General features: G+C 38.8%; 4 protein-coding genes, 1 long non-coding RNA gene and 1 pseudogene across 10 annotated transcripts in view; 2 read left to right on the top strand and 4 right to left on the bottom strand.

Moving 5' to 3' along the window:
• Positions 1-11,409, bottom strand: part of LOC137744542 (uncharacterized) — a 39,055-nt gene extending 27,646 nt beyond the window's left edge. For all 3 annotated transcript variants that reach the window (XR_015956164.1, XM_088685077.1, XM_088685076.1), the window contains exons 1-3: positions 11,263-11,409; positions 11,097-11,147; positions 10,839-10,860 (exon numbers count right to left, since the gene is read on the bottom strand). Coding sequence is in view for 2 of the 3 variants with exons in the window: in XM_088685077.1 (XP_088541203.1) it covers positions 10,839-10,860; positions 11,097-11,147; positions 11,263-11,409 (220 nt within the window). In the remaining variant the exon portion in view is untranslated. The remainder of the gene's footprint in view (positions 1-10,838; positions 10,861-11,096; positions 11,148-11,262) is intronic.
• LOC137738354 (uncharacterized) lies at positions 356-11,334 on the bottom strand. 3 transcript variants are annotated; one of them, XM_088685080.1, is made up of 9 exons: positions 11,263-11,334; positions 11,097-11,147; positions 2,514-2,595; positions 2,149-2,265; positions 1,929-1,960; positions 1,650-1,775; positions 1,297-1,403; positions 1,129-1,200; positions 356-916 (listed from the first exon to the last, which is right to left on the bottom strand). In XM_088685080.1, exons 3-9 carry the CDS (start codon positions 2,535-2,537, stop codon positions 573-575), a joined length of 822 nt encoding a protein of 273 aa, XP_088541206.1. In that variant the 5' UTR covers positions 2,538-2,595; positions 11,097-11,147; positions 11,263-11,334; the 3' UTR covers positions 356-572. The 3 variants fall into 3 exon arrangements, with proteins under 3 accessions (XP_088541206.1, XP_088541205.1, XP_088541207.1); XM_088685079.1 differs by lacking the exons at positions 11,097-11,147; positions 11,263-11,334 and adding exons at positions 2,844-2,875; positions 3,009-3,162 and having other exon boundaries at positions 1,929-1,961; positions 2,151-2,265; positions 2,574-2,595; XM_088685081.1 differs by lacking the exons at positions 2,149-2,265; positions 2,514-2,595; positions 11,097-11,147; positions 11,263-11,334 and adding exons at positions 2,844-2,875; positions 3,009-3,159 and having other exon boundaries at positions 1,929-1,961.
• On the bottom strand, positions 3,994-5,496 carry LOC148690887 (class V chitinase-like). The gene is made up of 2 exons (XM_088685075.1): positions 4,237-5,496; positions 3,994-4,115 (listed from the first exon to the last, which is right to left on the bottom strand). The coding sequence occupies exons 1-2, from the start codon at positions 5,345-5,347 to the stop codon at positions 4,096-4,098; spliced, it is 1,131 nt and encodes a 376-aa protein (XP_088541201.1). The 5' UTR covers positions 5,348-5,496; the 3' UTR covers positions 3,994-4,095.
• On the top strand, positions 6,219-9,923 carry LOC137738150 (uncharacterized). Its single transcript, XM_088685082.1, has 7 exons — positions 6,219-7,465; positions 7,864-7,995; positions 8,149-8,315; positions 8,401-8,611; positions 8,777-9,014; positions 9,110-9,260; positions 9,373-9,923. Exons 1-7 carry the CDS (start codon positions 6,304-6,306, stop codon positions 9,676-9,678), a joined length of 2,367 nt encoding a protein of 788 aa, XP_088541208.1. The 5' UTR covers positions 6,219-6,303; the 3' UTR covers positions 9,679-9,923.
• Positions 11,410-12,542: 1,133 nt separating the features above from the next.
• Positions 12,543-12,842, bottom strand: LOC148690886 (uncharacterized). Its single transcript, XR_015956635.1, has 2 exons — positions 12,786-12,842; positions 12,543-12,664 (listed from the first exon to the last, which is right to left on the bottom strand). It is a non-coding gene; the product is annotated as an uncharacterized LOC148690886 (long non-coding RNA).
• Positions 12,843-12,880: 38 nt separating this feature from the next.
• Positions 12,881-16,236, top strand: LOC148690885 (uncharacterized; annotated as a pseudogene). Its single transcript, XR_015957111.1, has 7 exons — positions 12,881-14,003; positions 14,192-14,323; positions 14,431-14,600; positions 14,716-14,927; positions 15,095-15,332; positions 15,406-15,556; positions 15,651-16,236. The product of XR_015957111.1 is annotated as an uncharacterized LOC148690885 (transcript).
• The last annotated feature ends 632 nt before the right edge of the window (positions 16,237-16,868 follow it).

Genomic DNA, 16,868 nt, shown 5'->3' with positions numbered 1-16,868 from the left:
GCATTTTTCTTGAATTAAACCCCTATGATTAGTTCACTAGATTAGGACTAAAGTTGACAAATTAAGAGTAATTATTGTGATTTGGATCAACATTTCATAAGTGAATTAAGGATAGGGTAGGTCTTAAGTTAAGTGTATGCACCAACCAAGGAAAAGAATACTGAGTCAAAAAGGCCTTACACCGCTTTGGAATCTGTGCACCAACCAAGGGAAAACGAAAGGAAAGAAAAAGAAAGGGGGACATAATTGTAAAAGGGAGAAATCCTGTAAAATGCAAACATGAATTAAGTCAGTTTGCTAGAACAGTGTACCCGAAACCCTCTTGCAGTTGCACTCGAATTTAAATATCTTCGAAAAGATCAATACTCAAGAAAATAGATTGTTTGGTTAAATAAGAGTTTAATGAAATGAGTTTCATGTTCCTCATACAAACATGATGTCTTGGAAACCTAATAGCATATACACCCAACGGGGTTAAACAACTATATTCCTTTTGCATAGGAGTCAATATCTACTGACAGAAAACGTTTTGCATACACACGGCTCAAACTAACAACCAATTTCGGCGAATTTTAACAGCCACTTTTGAACAGCATGTGCTCCTCTGCCAATGTGATCCTATCGCTGGCAACTGAAACCCAACTTTCAACAATGTTATCAACTGTTCCCTCCAAGATCCCCACTAAGGTGAAGGCGCGCATGGTGGCACAGGACTCTGGTGTGCCTTGTTCAACATTCAGTCTCTTAACCCTAGGAACAATCGCCCCATTGAGGTATATAGTGTTGTCATCTCCAACCACAATCATTTTCCAAAGACCATTTCCATCCGCTAACTCTTTATGCATGTGACCAAACACCACCAGTGGAGCACAGATTTTGCCAGTTTCTTTTAAGAGGGACAAGGCTTGTGCTAGATGTGTACCGGACAAACAATGCTTATGTTATTAAATCTCGACTCAGATGAACAAACCACATGAATGACATGCCTCTTAGATTCATCAGGTCATGATTAACATGCAGCAACCCAAAAGGCCTAGTAGGAAAGTCACATCGATTATGTGTCACTACATTTAAAAACATAACAAAAGCCATTTCAGTGATTGAGTGAAGAGGTTCGAATCAGATTACCTGGGTCACCATGATCTCCACCTCCAAACACCCAATCTTTTCCACATATGTCATCCATGTTAGAACCAAGACCTGCACAAGGAGTGAACTCAGAAATCTGCATTTAAATGAAGTGACAAGTTTGGCTCCAAAAGCCTGATTATGATTTGTTTCAGCAGACTGATAAACCTGTGGGTCCATTATGTGCAAGAAACATGACCAAATGATCCTCAGGCACGCCCAAAGCTGCTTTGCATATTCTCTTAGCACTTCCATCCATGTCTTGGACCCCAAACCTAAGTGGTTGATGTTTCAGCACATTAAGTCAGAATTTAAGCCACTATTGTGGAAAACACTTTCTCTGAAGAATTTGCATGATAAATGTGATTCATGCATAGTATCATAAAAAACGAGTACAAAATTCTTGGATGCTACTTTGTATCGGGGCCAACTATATTTTTTGTTTTTTGAATAAGAAAGCAAACAAATCAATAAAATTCTCGTTTCATGTTTCATCAAGAACTGCTCGAAACATTACACACCTTGTAGACAGGAGCTTTTGTCGAAATAAGTTCTTTCCCCCACAAGAAAAAGGTCGTCCACCAACAACGCTCAGCTTCAATGTAGGATAGTCCAAACACCGATAACCTACGTGCTCCTCACCGAGACTGAATATTACAAGCATATTATGTAAGAATGACATCTAGAACAGTAAAGATATCATATTTCAATGGAACATTAAGTAATAATGGGTACACAAAAATGCAACAGATATAGCAATTTTAGAATGTTTGACAATCATTAAGATACGACAAACTCACCATTCTAGCTGAAGTTGAACGCCGTCTTTTTTCCTGATATTTGAAATCAAATATTAAAGTAACCAGATTATCATGGACTAAGAATCAGCATTACATCAACACACTTGACGCAAAGGCATGTATGCACCGCACAATTTAGGGTGTCTGAAGAACCCTAAACTTTAAGCATAAGGAATAATTAAGAAAAATACAAAAAAAAAAAAAAAAAGAGAAACGGCGTTCTTTCCAGAAAACTGTGTTGTATGCCAGGCATCATGGTTTCCCAAAATAACTGCTTTAGCAAAATCAAGATTTGCAACGCTCTTAACGAGTTCAACGTTCTCTTCACCAAAATCACCTGAACAAAATGGAGGAAAGGGAAAGGCCAAAATAGACAAAGGAAGGTAAACTACAGATTTCACAAAACAAATAAAACTCAGCAGCCACGATAGTGCACAACCATGACGTAAAAATGACCACACATGGCTCAAGTGTCTAAACTCGGTTTAGCTATATTGTGATAACAAATTTATCTGCACAATTACAACACTTGGGGACAAGTCATGAATTTATCAAACAACCAAAGTTACTAGTTACTCAGCTCACCAATCGGGAAGCACCGAAAAACATATGGTAGACGAAATAGTCAGGGAGAATGAAACCTGCCTGTAAAAAGAACCAAATCCGGCTGCAGTTCGATATAAAGTTACAAACTTTTACTAGAGTTCTTGGTAGGAAATACAATTTTTCAATATAATCGGGCAAATATGTATAACCCGATCCCGAATTAGAAACATAAAATTCGGGCAAAAGGGTTTCTAATATTTAACACAAATTTGTATAATCCCAAATAAACAAAGATTTTAACTTTCTCGATTTTTTTTTTTTTTTTTTGTAAGTTGAAGAAAATACTGATGAGGGGGAAAATGCAAGTACCTGCAACAGTTCAAGTGCTTTCGTATCTTCTTCTAGATTCCGACCATGCGTCACAAAACCCAAAACAAAAAATTGAAAATTTAGAGAAATACAAAACGAAATTTAATTTAACCAACCCGCGATGGTTTCGGAAATTCACAGAGAGTGAGGGAGAGAGAGACTTACGACGTCGTCGACGACTGCTATACGAGCCGAGCTGCGACCTGCGGCGGAGGCCATGGAAGCGCGCGCGGCGATGTGGTTGGAGCGAGGGTGGGGACGCGAAGCGGGTAGAGAACACGGTTGGATTCATTTGTAGGCCAACCGATTTGTAGCACGTCCTATTATTTACTGTTAGATAATATTACATTTTTATATGGGAAGTGTGATTGGCATTTCAAAAATCTCATTCTATACTCCTTATAAGTGTATTTTTCTTTTCAAATATAAAAAGTTAGAAGTATAGAATGAGAATTTTGAAGTATTAATAACAATTCCCTTTTATATTTGTGTAGTAAATAGATTAAATCAAACTTATTCAATAATCAATAATGTGGTAAAGATCACCATTGTTTTAGAATTTACCGTCACATGAAACTTTAATTTAACATTGTATTATCATATGTAAGTTTTTTATTCACATAAAATGCATTATTAAACTAGCACGGCAAATGATTTTAAAATCTTTCAAACAAGTTTCCCAAATGATTTGTGGACACACATAGAATCATAGATACAATTTTCAAATGCCGAATTTAACATTATAAGTAATTGGTTTGGATAGATCCCCGATAAGATGTTCAAGTCCGCTTATTACTATTATTTGGTGTGTGAGGTCACATTAATCATAGCCTTAAAAAGTCATATTAGTATGGCATTCACCTGTTTTTTTCTTTTCTTTTTTAATTTTTTTTAACACAAACGATATTTTCTACATTAAGGGAAATGAGTTGGCTTTAGCCACACAATAGGCTAGTAATAATGTGGTTCAAACTTGTATATGGCGAGAATCGATTCTAAGACTCATCATTTAAAAATAAATAAGAATATTACTAGAATGTAATACTAAATGACTCTTCTATTAGTGACTAGCAAACAAAACAATTGACGAAATTAGTAGAGTATCAATTGAGGAAAAAAAGAAGAAGTCATAGACTCATAGCACAATATATATATAAAAAACGGTTATTGTTTATTTGGCCTCATTAGCCCTTATTGCAAGGTATTTTGTCTACAAATATAGTGTAGTTGTGGGTAAATGTATCAGCAATGTTCATCCCCAAGTAGTTGAAGCTGCAACAACAACAAACATAGACGGTCAATCAAAAAGATGTTAATTTGTTATCGTGTCGTGCATGCTTTTGCCACGTGTAGGAGAGACGTTTCAAAAATAAATGGGTTCTCATCCACCAACCTGTTTGAGAAAGAGCCCAATTGCTGTCGTCACCACTGACTTGCCAAGCAAAGTATCCAAGAAGTGCCTTTTCCTTGGCATATGAAACCTTGGCAGAGATACTCTCCGTATCATCGTATCCAATCCATGTCGTCCCGGAGTAGCAATAGTTTGTTACAACCGTCGCATTGTACACCGTCTCCGCCGCATTCTGGCTGATAAAATCCCTTATCTGGTTGTAATCCATGGTTCCATCTGTCCCGGCATTAGCGGGTCCATCAGCCGGAGCAAAAAGTCCATGGTCATCGGCGTTGACCAAGCGCCAAGCGTAGCCATAGAACGGAAGGCCTAGGACTATCTTGTTGGCAGCCACACCTGCCCCAATCCAAGATGTGATCCCGGCATTCCCGTTAATTTGGCTAGCTGTGGCATTGTATAACGCAGCAGGTGGGCCAGTGTTGGCTCTGCTGGACTCCCAGGCAGAGCCATAGAAGTCGTAAGCCATGACGTTGATCCAGTCCAGACTATTTGATATGGACTCAAAGGGGTAATTTATGGTGTAGTAATCTGCTGAGCGATGTACTGCTGCGGTTAAAAGCAATGCCGTGCTCCCAGATGTCTGCGACTCATTGGCCACGGCTGCACGCAATTCGGTGAGAAGGGTGCCGAAGTTGGTCATGTGAGTGGTGGTGGATGGATATTCCCAATCAATGTCAAGGCCGTGGAAGTTGTATGACCTAGCTAGACTGATGGAGGAGTCAATGAATGACTTACGCCGATCAGGTTGGCTCGCCATTGCAGCGAATGTGTCTGCAAGGACAGCACCGCCACCGCCTCCAATGGACAAGAGGGTTTTGACAGAAGGGTTGTTTTGTTGGACTGTTTGGGTGAAGCTTGAGAATTGTGCTTGGTTAGAGGAAGAAACTGTGACTTGGTACGTGTCGGCGTCGAGGTCAGCAAATGCACAGAAAAGATGAGTGAAGAGGGTGGAATCTATGCTGGAGGCTGGAAGTCCACTGTCCCAATACCAGTATGCGCCCTTGACGGCGGATTGGCCGACGGAGACATTGAGTTGGATAAGGAAAATGAGGGTGGAAAGGAGTAATGGAAGGGTTGTAGTTTTGGAAGACATTGAAGCAAATTAAGAAGAGCAATATATTCTTGCTTGTATACAAACATACTTATACACACACACACACGTATATATATGAACTTAGATCAAAATTCCATTCAAACTTTGCTGTTTGATTTCTTGTGATGAAATTTTGAGATAACACTGCTTCTGGTCTAAAATGTCAGCTTGAATTTATCCAAAACTAAAGAATATATTTGGATATTTTAGACAGATGATTTATCGCTAGAAGCCAAGCTAATCCTATTTTGATTAGTCTATGCTTTAGCTTGCGGACCTGGCTTCTCTACCCTCTCACTTCTCATACACTCATATCTCCTCACGGTTAAACCAAGTTAACATTTTATATTGATTTTTTTATAATGATAATAAGACAAAAAACAATAGTAATATAAAATAACATTTTATATTGATAATAAGATTAAAAACAATAATAATATAAAATATTGATGTGATTTAACCGTGATCGTACAAATATAAGGAGATAAGAATATATGAGAAGTGGGAGGGCAGAGAAACCAGGTCCTTATATTGTGGCGCCGAACGGTGGATTCTTCTACCATGAAATTGACGGTACTTTTTTTAATCTTTATCTTTGTTATCACGTTACTTGTAATGTCTAAAATATACTGTATAATAATAAAAAACTAAATTACCTAACCCAATCATACCAAATGTAAAGACTTTTCAACATTTGATTTTATTAATTTGTTGACCCAATATTTTAATTTTATGGAGATGAATGTCACCACTGACATTGACGTTAATGTTGTTATTTATTGATACTTCTCTCTGGAGATCATTACTTTCCATCTACCCATACTTCTCAACGTCAATGTTCCTACCCACTGCTGGTTATTCAATGTCAATGTCCACACTTTATTCAATGGGTACCTCTCTCCATGGACCACTCATTATCATTTGCAACATTTATTTTGTAAGTACAGTCATCATTCATGGACTTGCAATGTGAAATCCTGTTTCCGTCTCTGACATCAACTATCTCGCCGTTCTCAATGGTGTCCAAATTTTTAGCTCTACCATTCTTCTTCTTTTTCCATATTTTTTTTGCTTTTAGATTCCAACCTTCGGAGGCACAATCTTGGATCAAAGCTGCATACTGGTATTCCGGCAGCGAATTCCCTATTTCCGACATCAACTCTCCGCTCTTCACTCACATTATTTACGCTTACACAGATGTTAACTCATCATCCTATGAGCTCTCTTCCTTCTCCTCCGACCCCTCGGAGCAGTACTACTCCACCTTCACGCCAACCGTCAAGCTAAAGAACCCATCAGTCACTACTCTCGTCTCCATTGGCGGTGGAAACGCAGACTACGGTGTCATTTCAACCATGGTCAGTAGCTCTTCTCACAGAAAGTCTTTCATTGATTCTTCGATAATTTTCGCAAGGCGTTATGGCTTCCTAGGCCTAGACTTTTGTTGGGTTTCAGCTAACACAAGCTCGGACATGACCAATATGGGGAAGTTATTTGAAGAGTGGCGGGCAGCTATCGCTTCTGAAGCCACAAAAAACAGCCAAACACCACTGATTTTGACTGCTGCCGTGCAGTACAAGCCAGATTTTGAGTCCTTCGCTTTCCCGGTTGAATCAATCCGGGACAACTTGAACTGGGTACATGTCATGGCCTATGACTATTACGCACCTCAGCGGACCAATTTCACCGGTGCTCATGCAGCACTATACGATCCATCGAGTGACCTTAGCACGGACTATGGTATCAAATCATGGATTGGCAGGGGATTATCTGCTTCCAAACTGGTTTTGGGATTGCCTTTCTATGGATATGCTTGGACGCTAAGCAATCCCAGGGACAGCGCTATTGGCGCACCGGCTAAAGGTCCTGCTATTACCAACGATGGATCGATGAGCTACAGGGATATCAAAGGCTACACTGATAGATATGGGGCTGACATAGTCTACAATGCTACTTATGTAGCGACGTACTGTGTGATCGATTCGGCTTGGATCGGTTTCGATGATGCTGAAGTTGTGAAAATAAAAGTTTCTTATGCTAAGGAGCAGAATTTGCTCGGATACTACATCTGGCAGGTCTCACATGATGATAATTGGGTGCTTTCTCTTGCAGCTGCAGGTAAGAAAAAGAAAGTAACTTTCGCACACGTTCTCTCTCTCTCTCTCTCTCTCTCCCCTCCCCCACATTCCCTCCTCCCCCCGCGCGCCCCCCCCCCCCCCCCCCCCCCACCCCCAAAAAAAAAAAACACACCCACTTCTGTTTGTTTTTGGCCTTTGGATTGAGTGAATCAAAGAATAATTAATGAACCGAAATAAACAAGCGTGTACAAACGCTTCTGCATGGTTATTTGAAAAAAGTCAGAAATTAGCAATCAAGACAGGACAATAAAATATTTTGGTTTTGTTTGTTGAATGAAGATTAACAATATGATTGTCTAAACTTGGACGTTTACGTCGAAAATTTTCCCAACAATGTATTCCTTCCGACTTGTAATGACAAATTTTATATGCTCACAACTCAAGAGGGTGGAAGCAGTGGACAAAACAAACGGAGACTTCTTGTAATCGTTTTGACCAGTATAGCTTCAGTTATTCTCGTGCTAGGCTCCGCGTTGAGTTACTTCTGTATGAGACTGCACAAATCAAAAGGTATATAGCTTATAGTATGTCTTTGTACACGACGTCTGTTCTTTTTTTTTTTTTTTTGGTGGCCTAAAGTATTGAAGCTTTAAATATTTACGTTTTAGGATTAGTATTTTGGACTTTTTCTGTTAACCATTTTGTTTCCTAAAAATTATGCAGCTAAGGTATCAAAATCCAAGGCAAATGATATAGCAGACACAGCTGGAAAACTCGACAGCAACGTTCCTAATCTGAAAATATTTAGCATTGCTGACGTTGAGGCGGCAACGGATGGATTTTCGATTGAAAATAAGCTTGGAGAGGGCGGTTATGGCCCCGTTTATAAGGTAAACTTTTATAATAAGCATGTTATTGGAAGATTCAGAACCATTAAACATGCTGCTGACCATGAGTGTATGCTTAACTTACTAGGGAGCATTGCCAGACGGACAAGAAATCGTTGTGAAGAAACTATCAAAAGCTTCAACTCAAGGATTTGAGGAGTTCAAGAACGAGGTCATGCTCACCGCAAAACTACAACACGTAAATCTTGTTAGGGTTTTGGGATTTTGCATCGAACACCATGAGCAAATGCTGATTTACGAGTACATGCCAAAGAAAAGCTTGGACCTCTACCTCTTTGGTAACTCAATACGAGATTTAGCTGTTTTCTGTGCCACAAACCTTTAAGCTAAATATAATGAAAAGCTTGTTAGCATATGATCCTCGTATGCTGTCTCTAATAACCCATGCATTTTTTGATACATTTCAATGCATAACTGATTGGAAAATATCTGTCTAAATGTAGATCCTGTTAGAAGATATGAATTGGATTGGAGAAAGCGGGTTCAAATTATCGAAGGGGTTACTCAGGGACTTCTTTACCTCCAAGAGTACTCAAGATTGACAATCATCCATCGGGATCTGAAAGCTAGCAACATTTTACTTGATTCGGAGATGAGGCCTAAGATCTCGGATTTTGGTATGGCCAGAATTTTCACAAAGGATGAACTTGAAGCAAATACAGGTCGAATTGTTGGAACATAGTACGTGACTCTATTTCTTATCGAAGCTATACTCTCTAATTGAGCTTATTTCATTACGTACGTAATTAGTAATTCTCCTAAATCATTCTATGCAGTGGTTACGTACCTCCAGAATACGTTAAGAAAGGTTTATACTCCACTAAATCAGATGTTTACAGCTTCGGAGTTCTGCTTCTACAGATCATAAGTGGCAAGAAGAATGCCCCCTACTATGGTTCAGATGAAGACTTAAACCTACTAGAATATGTAAGTTTCTTCAATTACCACAATCACTTCAAAATTAATATTTACTTTGGTTTTTCTACGAATTAAATCTTTGCGTTTCAATTACATGGCATGAAACATTCAACAATTTCAGGCATATTTACTTTGGAAACAAGGCGAAGGGATGGAGTTTATGGATCCCGCACTTGACGATACACATTCTTTATGCAAATTGATGAGATGCTTGCAAATTGCTCTCCTATGTGTTCAAGAAAATGCAAACGATAGGCCTTCGATGTTGGAAATTTCTTCAATGCTACAAAATGAAGGAGCTACAATGGAAAATCCCAAAATTCCAGCTTTCTCAAAAAGAAACGAAGATGAAGAAACTAATCCCACACCGTGGCCAGAAGCTTGTTCCATCAATGATGCAACAATCTCAGAAGTTGTAGCCCGATGAGTGGTAAATGCTAAGTAATTAATCCATCTCCACTCGGAAAACTTAAGGGCTAAATGTTTACCAGGAACTTTCCGGTAAAGTTTGTCTTGCGATTGCTTACACGGGCAAAAGATAATTTCTCCATAATTCGAATTGTTCCTTCTTACATTTCACAAAAAGTTTGGCGGCAAAAGTTTCCATTGCAATTATCGATGACAAATGTATATGTTCTTACTATACGCAAAAAATGTAGACCATGCCAATCTGTGCATCTTAAGGCAAATGTAAGGCCAATCTAGGGCCACCCGGCAGTGTAACTATTGCTTAGAGTGACCCTTTCGAACCACAATTGTGTATACGGCAAGTTATGTGGTCTCAGATAAACTGGGAAAAAAGGAGAAAATGACAGAACTTAAGTGGTTATGTCTAGAACAGTAAAGATATCATATTTCAATGGAACATTAAGTAATAATGGGTACACAAAAACGCAACAGATATAGCAATTTTAGAATATTTGACAATCATTAAGATACGACAAACTCACCATTCTAGCTGAAGTTGAACGCCGTCTTTTTTCCTGATATTTGAAATCAAATATTAAAGTAACCAGATTATCATGGACTAAGAATCAGCATTACATCAACACACTTGACGCAAAGGCACGTATGCACCGCACAATTTAGGGTGTCTGAAGAACCCTAAACTTTAAGCATAAGGAATAATTAAGAAAAATACAAAAAAAAAAAAAGAAGAGAAACAGCCTACTTTCCAGAAAACTGTGTTGTATTGTATGCCAGGCATCATGGTTTCCCAAAATAACTGCTTTAGCAAAATCAAGATTTGCAACGCTCTTAACGAGTTCAACGTTCTCTTCACCAAAATCACCTGAACAAAATGGAGGAAAGGGAAAGGCCAAAATAGACAAAGGAAGGTAAACTACAGATTTCACAAAACAAATAAAACTCAGCAGCCACGATAGTGCACAACCACGACGTAAAAATGACCACACATGGCTTAAGTGTCTAAACTCGGTTTAGCTATATTGTGATAACAAATTTATCTGCACAATTACAACACTTAGGGACACGTCATGAATTTATCAAACAACCAAAGTTACTAGTTACTCAGCTCACCAATCGGGAAGTATGGTAGACGAAATAGTCAGGGAGAATGAAACCTGCCTGTAAAAAGAACCAAATCCGGCTGCATTTCGATATAAAGTTACAAAGTTTTATTATATTTCTTGGTAGGACATACAATTTTTCAATATAATCGGGCAAATATGTATAACCCGGTCCCGAATTAGAAACATAAAATTCGGGCAAAAGGGTTCCTAATATTTCCCAAATAAACAAAGATTTTAACTTTCTCTTCTTTTTTTTCTTTTTTTTGTTTTTTTGAAGTTGAAGAAAATACTGAAGAGGGGGAAATGTAAATACCTGCAGCAGTTCAAGTGCTTTCGTATCTTCTTCTAGATTCCACTGATCATGCTTCACAAAACCCAAAACGGAAAAATTGAAAATTTAGAGAAATACAAAACGAAATTTAATTAATCAACCCGCGATAGTTTCCGAAATTCACAGAGTGAGGGAGAGAGAGACTTACGACGTCGCCGACGACTGCTATACGAGCCGATCTGCGAGCTGCAGCGGAGGCCATGGAAGCGCGCGCGGCGATGTGGTTGGAGCGAGGGTGGGGAGGCAAAGCCGGGAGAGAACACGGTGTGGGTGCGGGCACCGATGCGCTGAGCATTCCCTGACTGACTCTATAGTCGCTTTATCTCTCGCGCGCGCGAGGGGCTCTACTGGTTGGTCAAGAGTGGCGAAGGGTCAACCTAATTTGCTGTATCGGTGAGATCGACGTATGCGTGAAACCACGTGTGGCCCTTTTCTTTTTCTTTTTTTTTTTTTTTTTTTTTTTTTTTTTTTTTAACCACAGCATTTTGCTCGCCACAATAACTATAGTATATATTTATCATACATTTAACTAATTGACACATGTCCTTTCACTTAATTCTAGTTAAGTTTCACAACAAATGTTATTTTTTTATGTTTGAAAAAAATTAACCAATGTTAAGTGTGAGGACACTTGTCAATTAATTAGGTGTATGATGAGCATACACCATAGTTTATGGTGGTGAGAAAAAATGTTCTCATTTTCCACCGTTGGATTCATTTGTAGCGCATCCTATTATTTACTGTTAGATAATATTACATTTTTATATTTATATAGTAAATAGATTAAATCAAATTTATTCAATAATTAATACTTTTTTAAAGATCACCATTACTTTAGAATTTACCATCACGTGACATTTTAATTTAACATTGTATTATCATATGTAAGTTTTTTATTCACATAAAATGCATTATTAAACTAGCACGGCAAATGACTTTAAAATCTTTCAAACAAGTTTCCCAAATGATTTGTGGACACACATAGAATCATAGATACAATTTACAAATGCCGAATTTAACATTATAAGTAATTGGTTTGGATAGATTCCCGATAAGATGTTCAAGTCCGCTTATTACTATTATTTGGTGTGTGAGGTCACATTAACCATAGCCTTAAAAAGTCAGATTAGTATGGCATTCGCCTCTTTTTTTCTTTTTTTTTCTTGATATTTTTTACATTAAGGGGAATGAGTTGGCTTTAGCGTCACAATGTGCTAGCAATAATGTGGTTCAAATTCGCATTTGGCGAGAATCGAATCTATAAAACCTCTTACTTAGAAAAAATAAGAATACCACTAGACCGTAATACTAAGTGGCTCCTCTATTAGTGACTAGCAAACAAAACAATTGGCGAAGTTAGTAGAGTATCAATTGAGGAAATAAAAAAAATAAAAAATAAAAAAAGTCATAGACTCATAGCACAATAGATATATAAAAAACGGTTATTGTTGATTTGGCCTCATTAGCCCTTATTGCAAGGTATTTTGTCTACAAATATAGTGTAGTTGTAGGTAAATGTATCAGCAATGTTCATCCCCAAGTAGTTGAAGCTGCAACAACAATAAACATAGACGGTCAATCAAAAAGATGTTAATTTGTTATCGTGTCGTGCATGCTTTTGCAACGTGTAAGAGAGACGTCTCAAAAATAAATAGGTTACCATCCACCAACCTGTTTGAGAAAGAGCCCAATTGCTGTCGTCACCACTGACTTGCCAAGCAAAGTATCTCGTTCCAACAGAATCGAAGTAGCTAGCGTTTATTTCTATGGTATCCAAAAATATCTCCCACCGGATCCTCTTCATCCTCCTTATTTCTTGTAATTTTTCATTTTCTTCTGCACAAACTTGGATTCAAGCTGGTTACTGGTACACGGGCAGCCACGTTCCTTTACCGGAGGTAAACTCTGCCTTGTTCACACATCTTAGTTGTGCTTTTGCCAACGTGAATTCCCCCACCTACCAGCTCTCCATCCCTTCTGCTCATGAGCAAAACTTCTCAAGCTTCACCGATATTGTCAAGCGCAAAAACCCATCAATCACAACGCTCCTATCCATATGGGACGGAGAAACAGCAGCAAGTCAGCTAATTTTGGGTCAGAGAGCAAACTTTTCAGTCTAGTCTAAAATGCTCGAAATTCCTTCGAATAGAAAGTCTTTCATTGAGTCCTCCATCGAAGTGGCAAGACGTTATGGCTTTCAAGGTATAGACTTACTCTGGCCTTGGCTTAACACAGCCTCAGGTACGATCACTATGGAAAAGCTACTGGATGAGTGGCGAGCTGCTGTGACTTCTGAGGCAAGAAACTCTGATCTGCCACGATTAAAATTGACAATGGCGGTTAGGTATATTCCCACTTTTGAATCGTTGATTTATCCGGTTGAATCTATGAAAAGGAATTTGGATTGGGCGCATGTTGTTGCGTATGACTACCATCTGCCTTTAAAGGAGAATTTTATTGGTGCTCATGCTGCTTTATATGATCCTTCGAGCTATGTTAACACCGACTATGGGATAAAGAAATGGTTAAACTACTCATTTCCGGCCAGCAAACTGGTTTTGGGTTTGCCTTACCATGGCTATGCGTGGACAGTTGCAAACCCCAAAGACAATAATGGAATCCGGGCACCTGCATCTGGCTTTGCTATTACAAAAGATGGATCAATGAGCTATAAGTTCATCAAGTGGTACACTTGAAGCTACGGAGGGCTCATAGCGTATAATGATACTTACGTCGTGAATTACTGCATGGTAGGATCGACTTGGATTAATTTCGATGATGTGGAAGCTATCAGAGCTAAGATTGCATATGTGAAAGCGAAGAAGCTACTCGGTACCAAAGTGTTTCAAGTCAGCAATGATGATGAAAATTGGGCGCTTTCTCGGGCAGGTAGGCAATACTTATCCCACAAGCAATGTTAATTATCGATGAAGATAAGCCAAAGAGATTTCCTAAGATGCGTTCCAACATGTCATACAACTCGAGTTTATAGCATGCATGAACAAAGTTTAATTGTGACAACGGGCAATTTGCAGACATCTAATTGTTTTACTTCCAACTGCTTTAATGATTGACAGCTCAGGAGGAAGGAAATGATCACAAAAAGAAATCGCGGTTACTGCTTGTAATAGTGCTATCAGTTACTTCGGTCGTAATTCTCATAGCTTTCGTGGTGTGTTTCTGGCAGAGAGAACCATTGAAGACAAGAGGTTATATGCTCAACTGTGATGGTTTGTTTCTAATAGAAATTAAATGAAGAGATAGCGATCGAAATTAACAGATTTGCATTTAAAATTTGTATTCCTTCTCGTTTCAGGGATGATTGTTCTAGGCAGATCAAGGTCTACTAGTACATCAGCTGTTGATGGTGATGCTCCAAATCTGAAAGTATACCGCTTTTCCAGTCTCAAAGCGGCTACAAATAACTTCTCGAGTGAAAACAAACTTGGAGAGGGTGGATTTGGTCCCGTTTACAGGCAACATTTGGTACATTTTCTAAATATAATTTTATGCTGTGGGAACCGAAAGCTTATGCGACATCTACACACAAAACAGGCAGAGCAGACTTTAATTATTCTTTTGCTAATCCTTGTTTTCTTAGGGTAAGTTGCGGAGGGGTCAGGAAATAGCAGTGAAAAGGCTTTTGAAAACGTCTACTCAAGGACTTCAGGAATTCGAAAATGAGGTTAAACTTACCGCAAGACTACAACATGTGAATCTAGTTCCTGTTCTTGGATTTTGCACTGAGAAGGAAGAAAAAAATGCTGATCTACGAGTACATGCCCAACAAAAGCTTGGACTTCTACCTTTTCGGTCTGCCATTTTTCGTGCTTCTGGTTACATTTTAGAATGCATGCTAGAATAACAGTAATAACATTTACATTGGGTCTAAGCTTATGGAGGTGCAGATTACTTTCAACAAAATTTGTTTCAATTCAGTAGAACTTCATGGACGGATTCTTGAATTTGTCATCCCGCAGATCCTACCAGACGGTATTTCATGGATTGGGGAAAGCGTGTGCACATCATCGAAGGCGTTACTCAAGGACTCCTATATCTTCAAGAATATTCAAACTTCACAATCATTCACCGTGATCTAAAAGCTAGCAACATTTTGCTTGATGATGAGATGAATGCTAAGATTTCCGATTTTGGAGTGGCCAAACTTATAAGAAAAGATGAACTCGAAGGAAACACAAGGCGGATTGTTGGCACATAGTAAGTGATAAACTGCCTCTCATCGGTTATTCACACGTGACCATATCCTTATACTTGTTATACGCAAATGCAGTGGCTACGTACCTCCTGAATACGTACAAAAAGGCATATACTCTATGAAGTACGATGTCTACAGCTTCGGAGTATTACTTTTGCAAATGATTAGCGGACGGAAGAGTACATGTTACTATGGTCCGAACGAAAGTATGCACCTCTTGGAATATGTAAGTTCCATAAACTTTCTACGGTTCAAACTTCTGTCACGACCGTAAACTATTACTTAAACATGAATTATTGAAATCATTATAATTGTTTCAGGCATATGTATCATGGAAAGAGGACAAAGGACTGGGATTTATCGATCCGTCACTTGATGATTCTTCTTCTTGTTGTAAGTTATTGAGATGCTTGCAAGTAGCTCTACTCTGTGTCCAGGAAAATGCCGATGATAGGCCTACAATGCTGGAAGTTTATTCCATGCTCAAATCTGACACTCAAGCCGTTCCAACTTCTACAAAGGCGGCTTGCTCAGTAAAAAATTACGATAATGTGGACAACATATGTACGCCGCAGCCAGTAAGTTGTTCGCTTAATAATGCTCAGATCTCCGAACTGCAACCCCGATGAAAATGCAGGCTTGACTGAAAATGCAGGCGCGGTTGAGAAGCTAATCTTGTTCCTTCTTACATTTGTATTGGAAGTAGTCCAGTGGTTATTAGGGTTTCCTGAATACTAGGGTAGGTTTACGGTAATACTAGACAATAGGGGGATTGGTCAACTATTCTTCTTTGTTCTTTCTGGGTATTGATTGTCCCTAGGTGGTTAAGAGTCCGGTTTATCTTTGGGCTGTAAATCTTCTTAATCTTAGTTGTCAAGTCCCTTAATTCAAGGAGTTGTTATTTGTCTTTCCTAAGCCACATGTTGTGGCGTAATTCAAGGAGTCAATCTCCTTATATATTGTTGTACAATTGTAAAGAACTCATGATGGAAATACAATACAACCTTTGAAAATCAAGTTGGTATCAGAGCAGGAAAATTAACCTGCGTCTGCTATACTGCTATCCGAGCATTTTCAATCTTCAAAATGGCTGAAGACAATCCGTTAGTATCAGAAGCTGAAAGTTCACCAGTGCTTTCCTCCATGAACGTGCATGAGGTGGATGTTAACCCAAATCAAAGATTAAGCTCAGTCGTGTTGAATGAGTTTAATTACTTGCCTTGATCGAGAGCAGTGTCTATGGCTCTAGGTGAAAGGTCCAAGTTAGGGTTCATAAATGGAAGCATCGAAGTACCTGATGCTTCCTCACCAACCTATGAATCCTAGCTTAGCAAGGATCAGCTAGTTATGTCATGGCTCTTGAATTCCATGGAACGTAAATTAGCTGAAATATTAAGTTACTCTGAATCCTCATACCAGCTATGGGAGGCTGTCAAAGAAATGTATGGCAGTCAAACCAATGCTGCACGGGTATTCCAATTAAAGAAAGACATCTCCGATCTGCAACAAGATGGCAAGCCTTTTGTGCAACTCCTAGG

This window comes from Pyrus communis, chromosome 15, assembly GCF_041283825.1.
Source record: "Pyrus communis isolate YQ-2024b chromosome 15, ASM4128382v1, whole genome shotgun sequence".
NCBI lineage: Eukaryota > Viridiplantae > Streptophyta > Magnoliopsida > Rosales > Rosaceae > Pyrus > Pyrus communis.
This window is presented reverse-complemented; position numbering and strand designations above follow the sequence as displayed.

Bases quoted from the DNA above. Each gene is read 5' to 3' on its own strand.
- LOC137738354 (XM_088685079.1), bottom strand. From the start codon at position 3,135: ATGAATCCAACCGTGTTCTCTACCCGCTTCGCGTCCCCACCCTCGCTC. The intron at 1,776-1,928 runs GTGAGTTTGTCG...TGTAATATTCAG, and splicing joins GTTCAACTTCAGCTAGAATG to TCTCGGTGAGGAGCACGTAG. The intron at 1,404-1,649 runs GTGTGTAATGTT...TCAACCACTTAG, and splicing joins CAAAAGCTCCTGTCTACAAG to GTTTGGGGTCCAAGACATGG.
- LOC148690887 (XM_088685075.1), bottom strand. From the start codon at position 5,347: ATGTCTTCCAAAACTACAACCCTTCCATTACTCCTTTCCACCCTCATT. The intron at 4,116-4,236 runs GTTGGTGGATGA...TTGTTGTTGCAG, and splicing joins TTGGGCTCTTTCTCAAACAG to CTTCAACTACTTGGGGATGA.
- LOC137738150 (XM_088685082.1), top strand. From the start codon at position 6,304: ATGGACTTGCAATGTGAAATCCTGTTTCCGTCTCTGACATCAACTATC. The intron at 9,015-9,109 runs GTACGTGACTCT...CATTCTATGCAG, and splicing joins GGTCGAATTGTTGGAACATA to TGGTTACGTACCTCCAGAAT. The intron at 9,261-9,372 runs GTAAGTTTCTTC...CAACAATTTCAG, and splicing joins ACTTAAACCTACTAGAATAT to GCATATTTACTTTGGAAACA.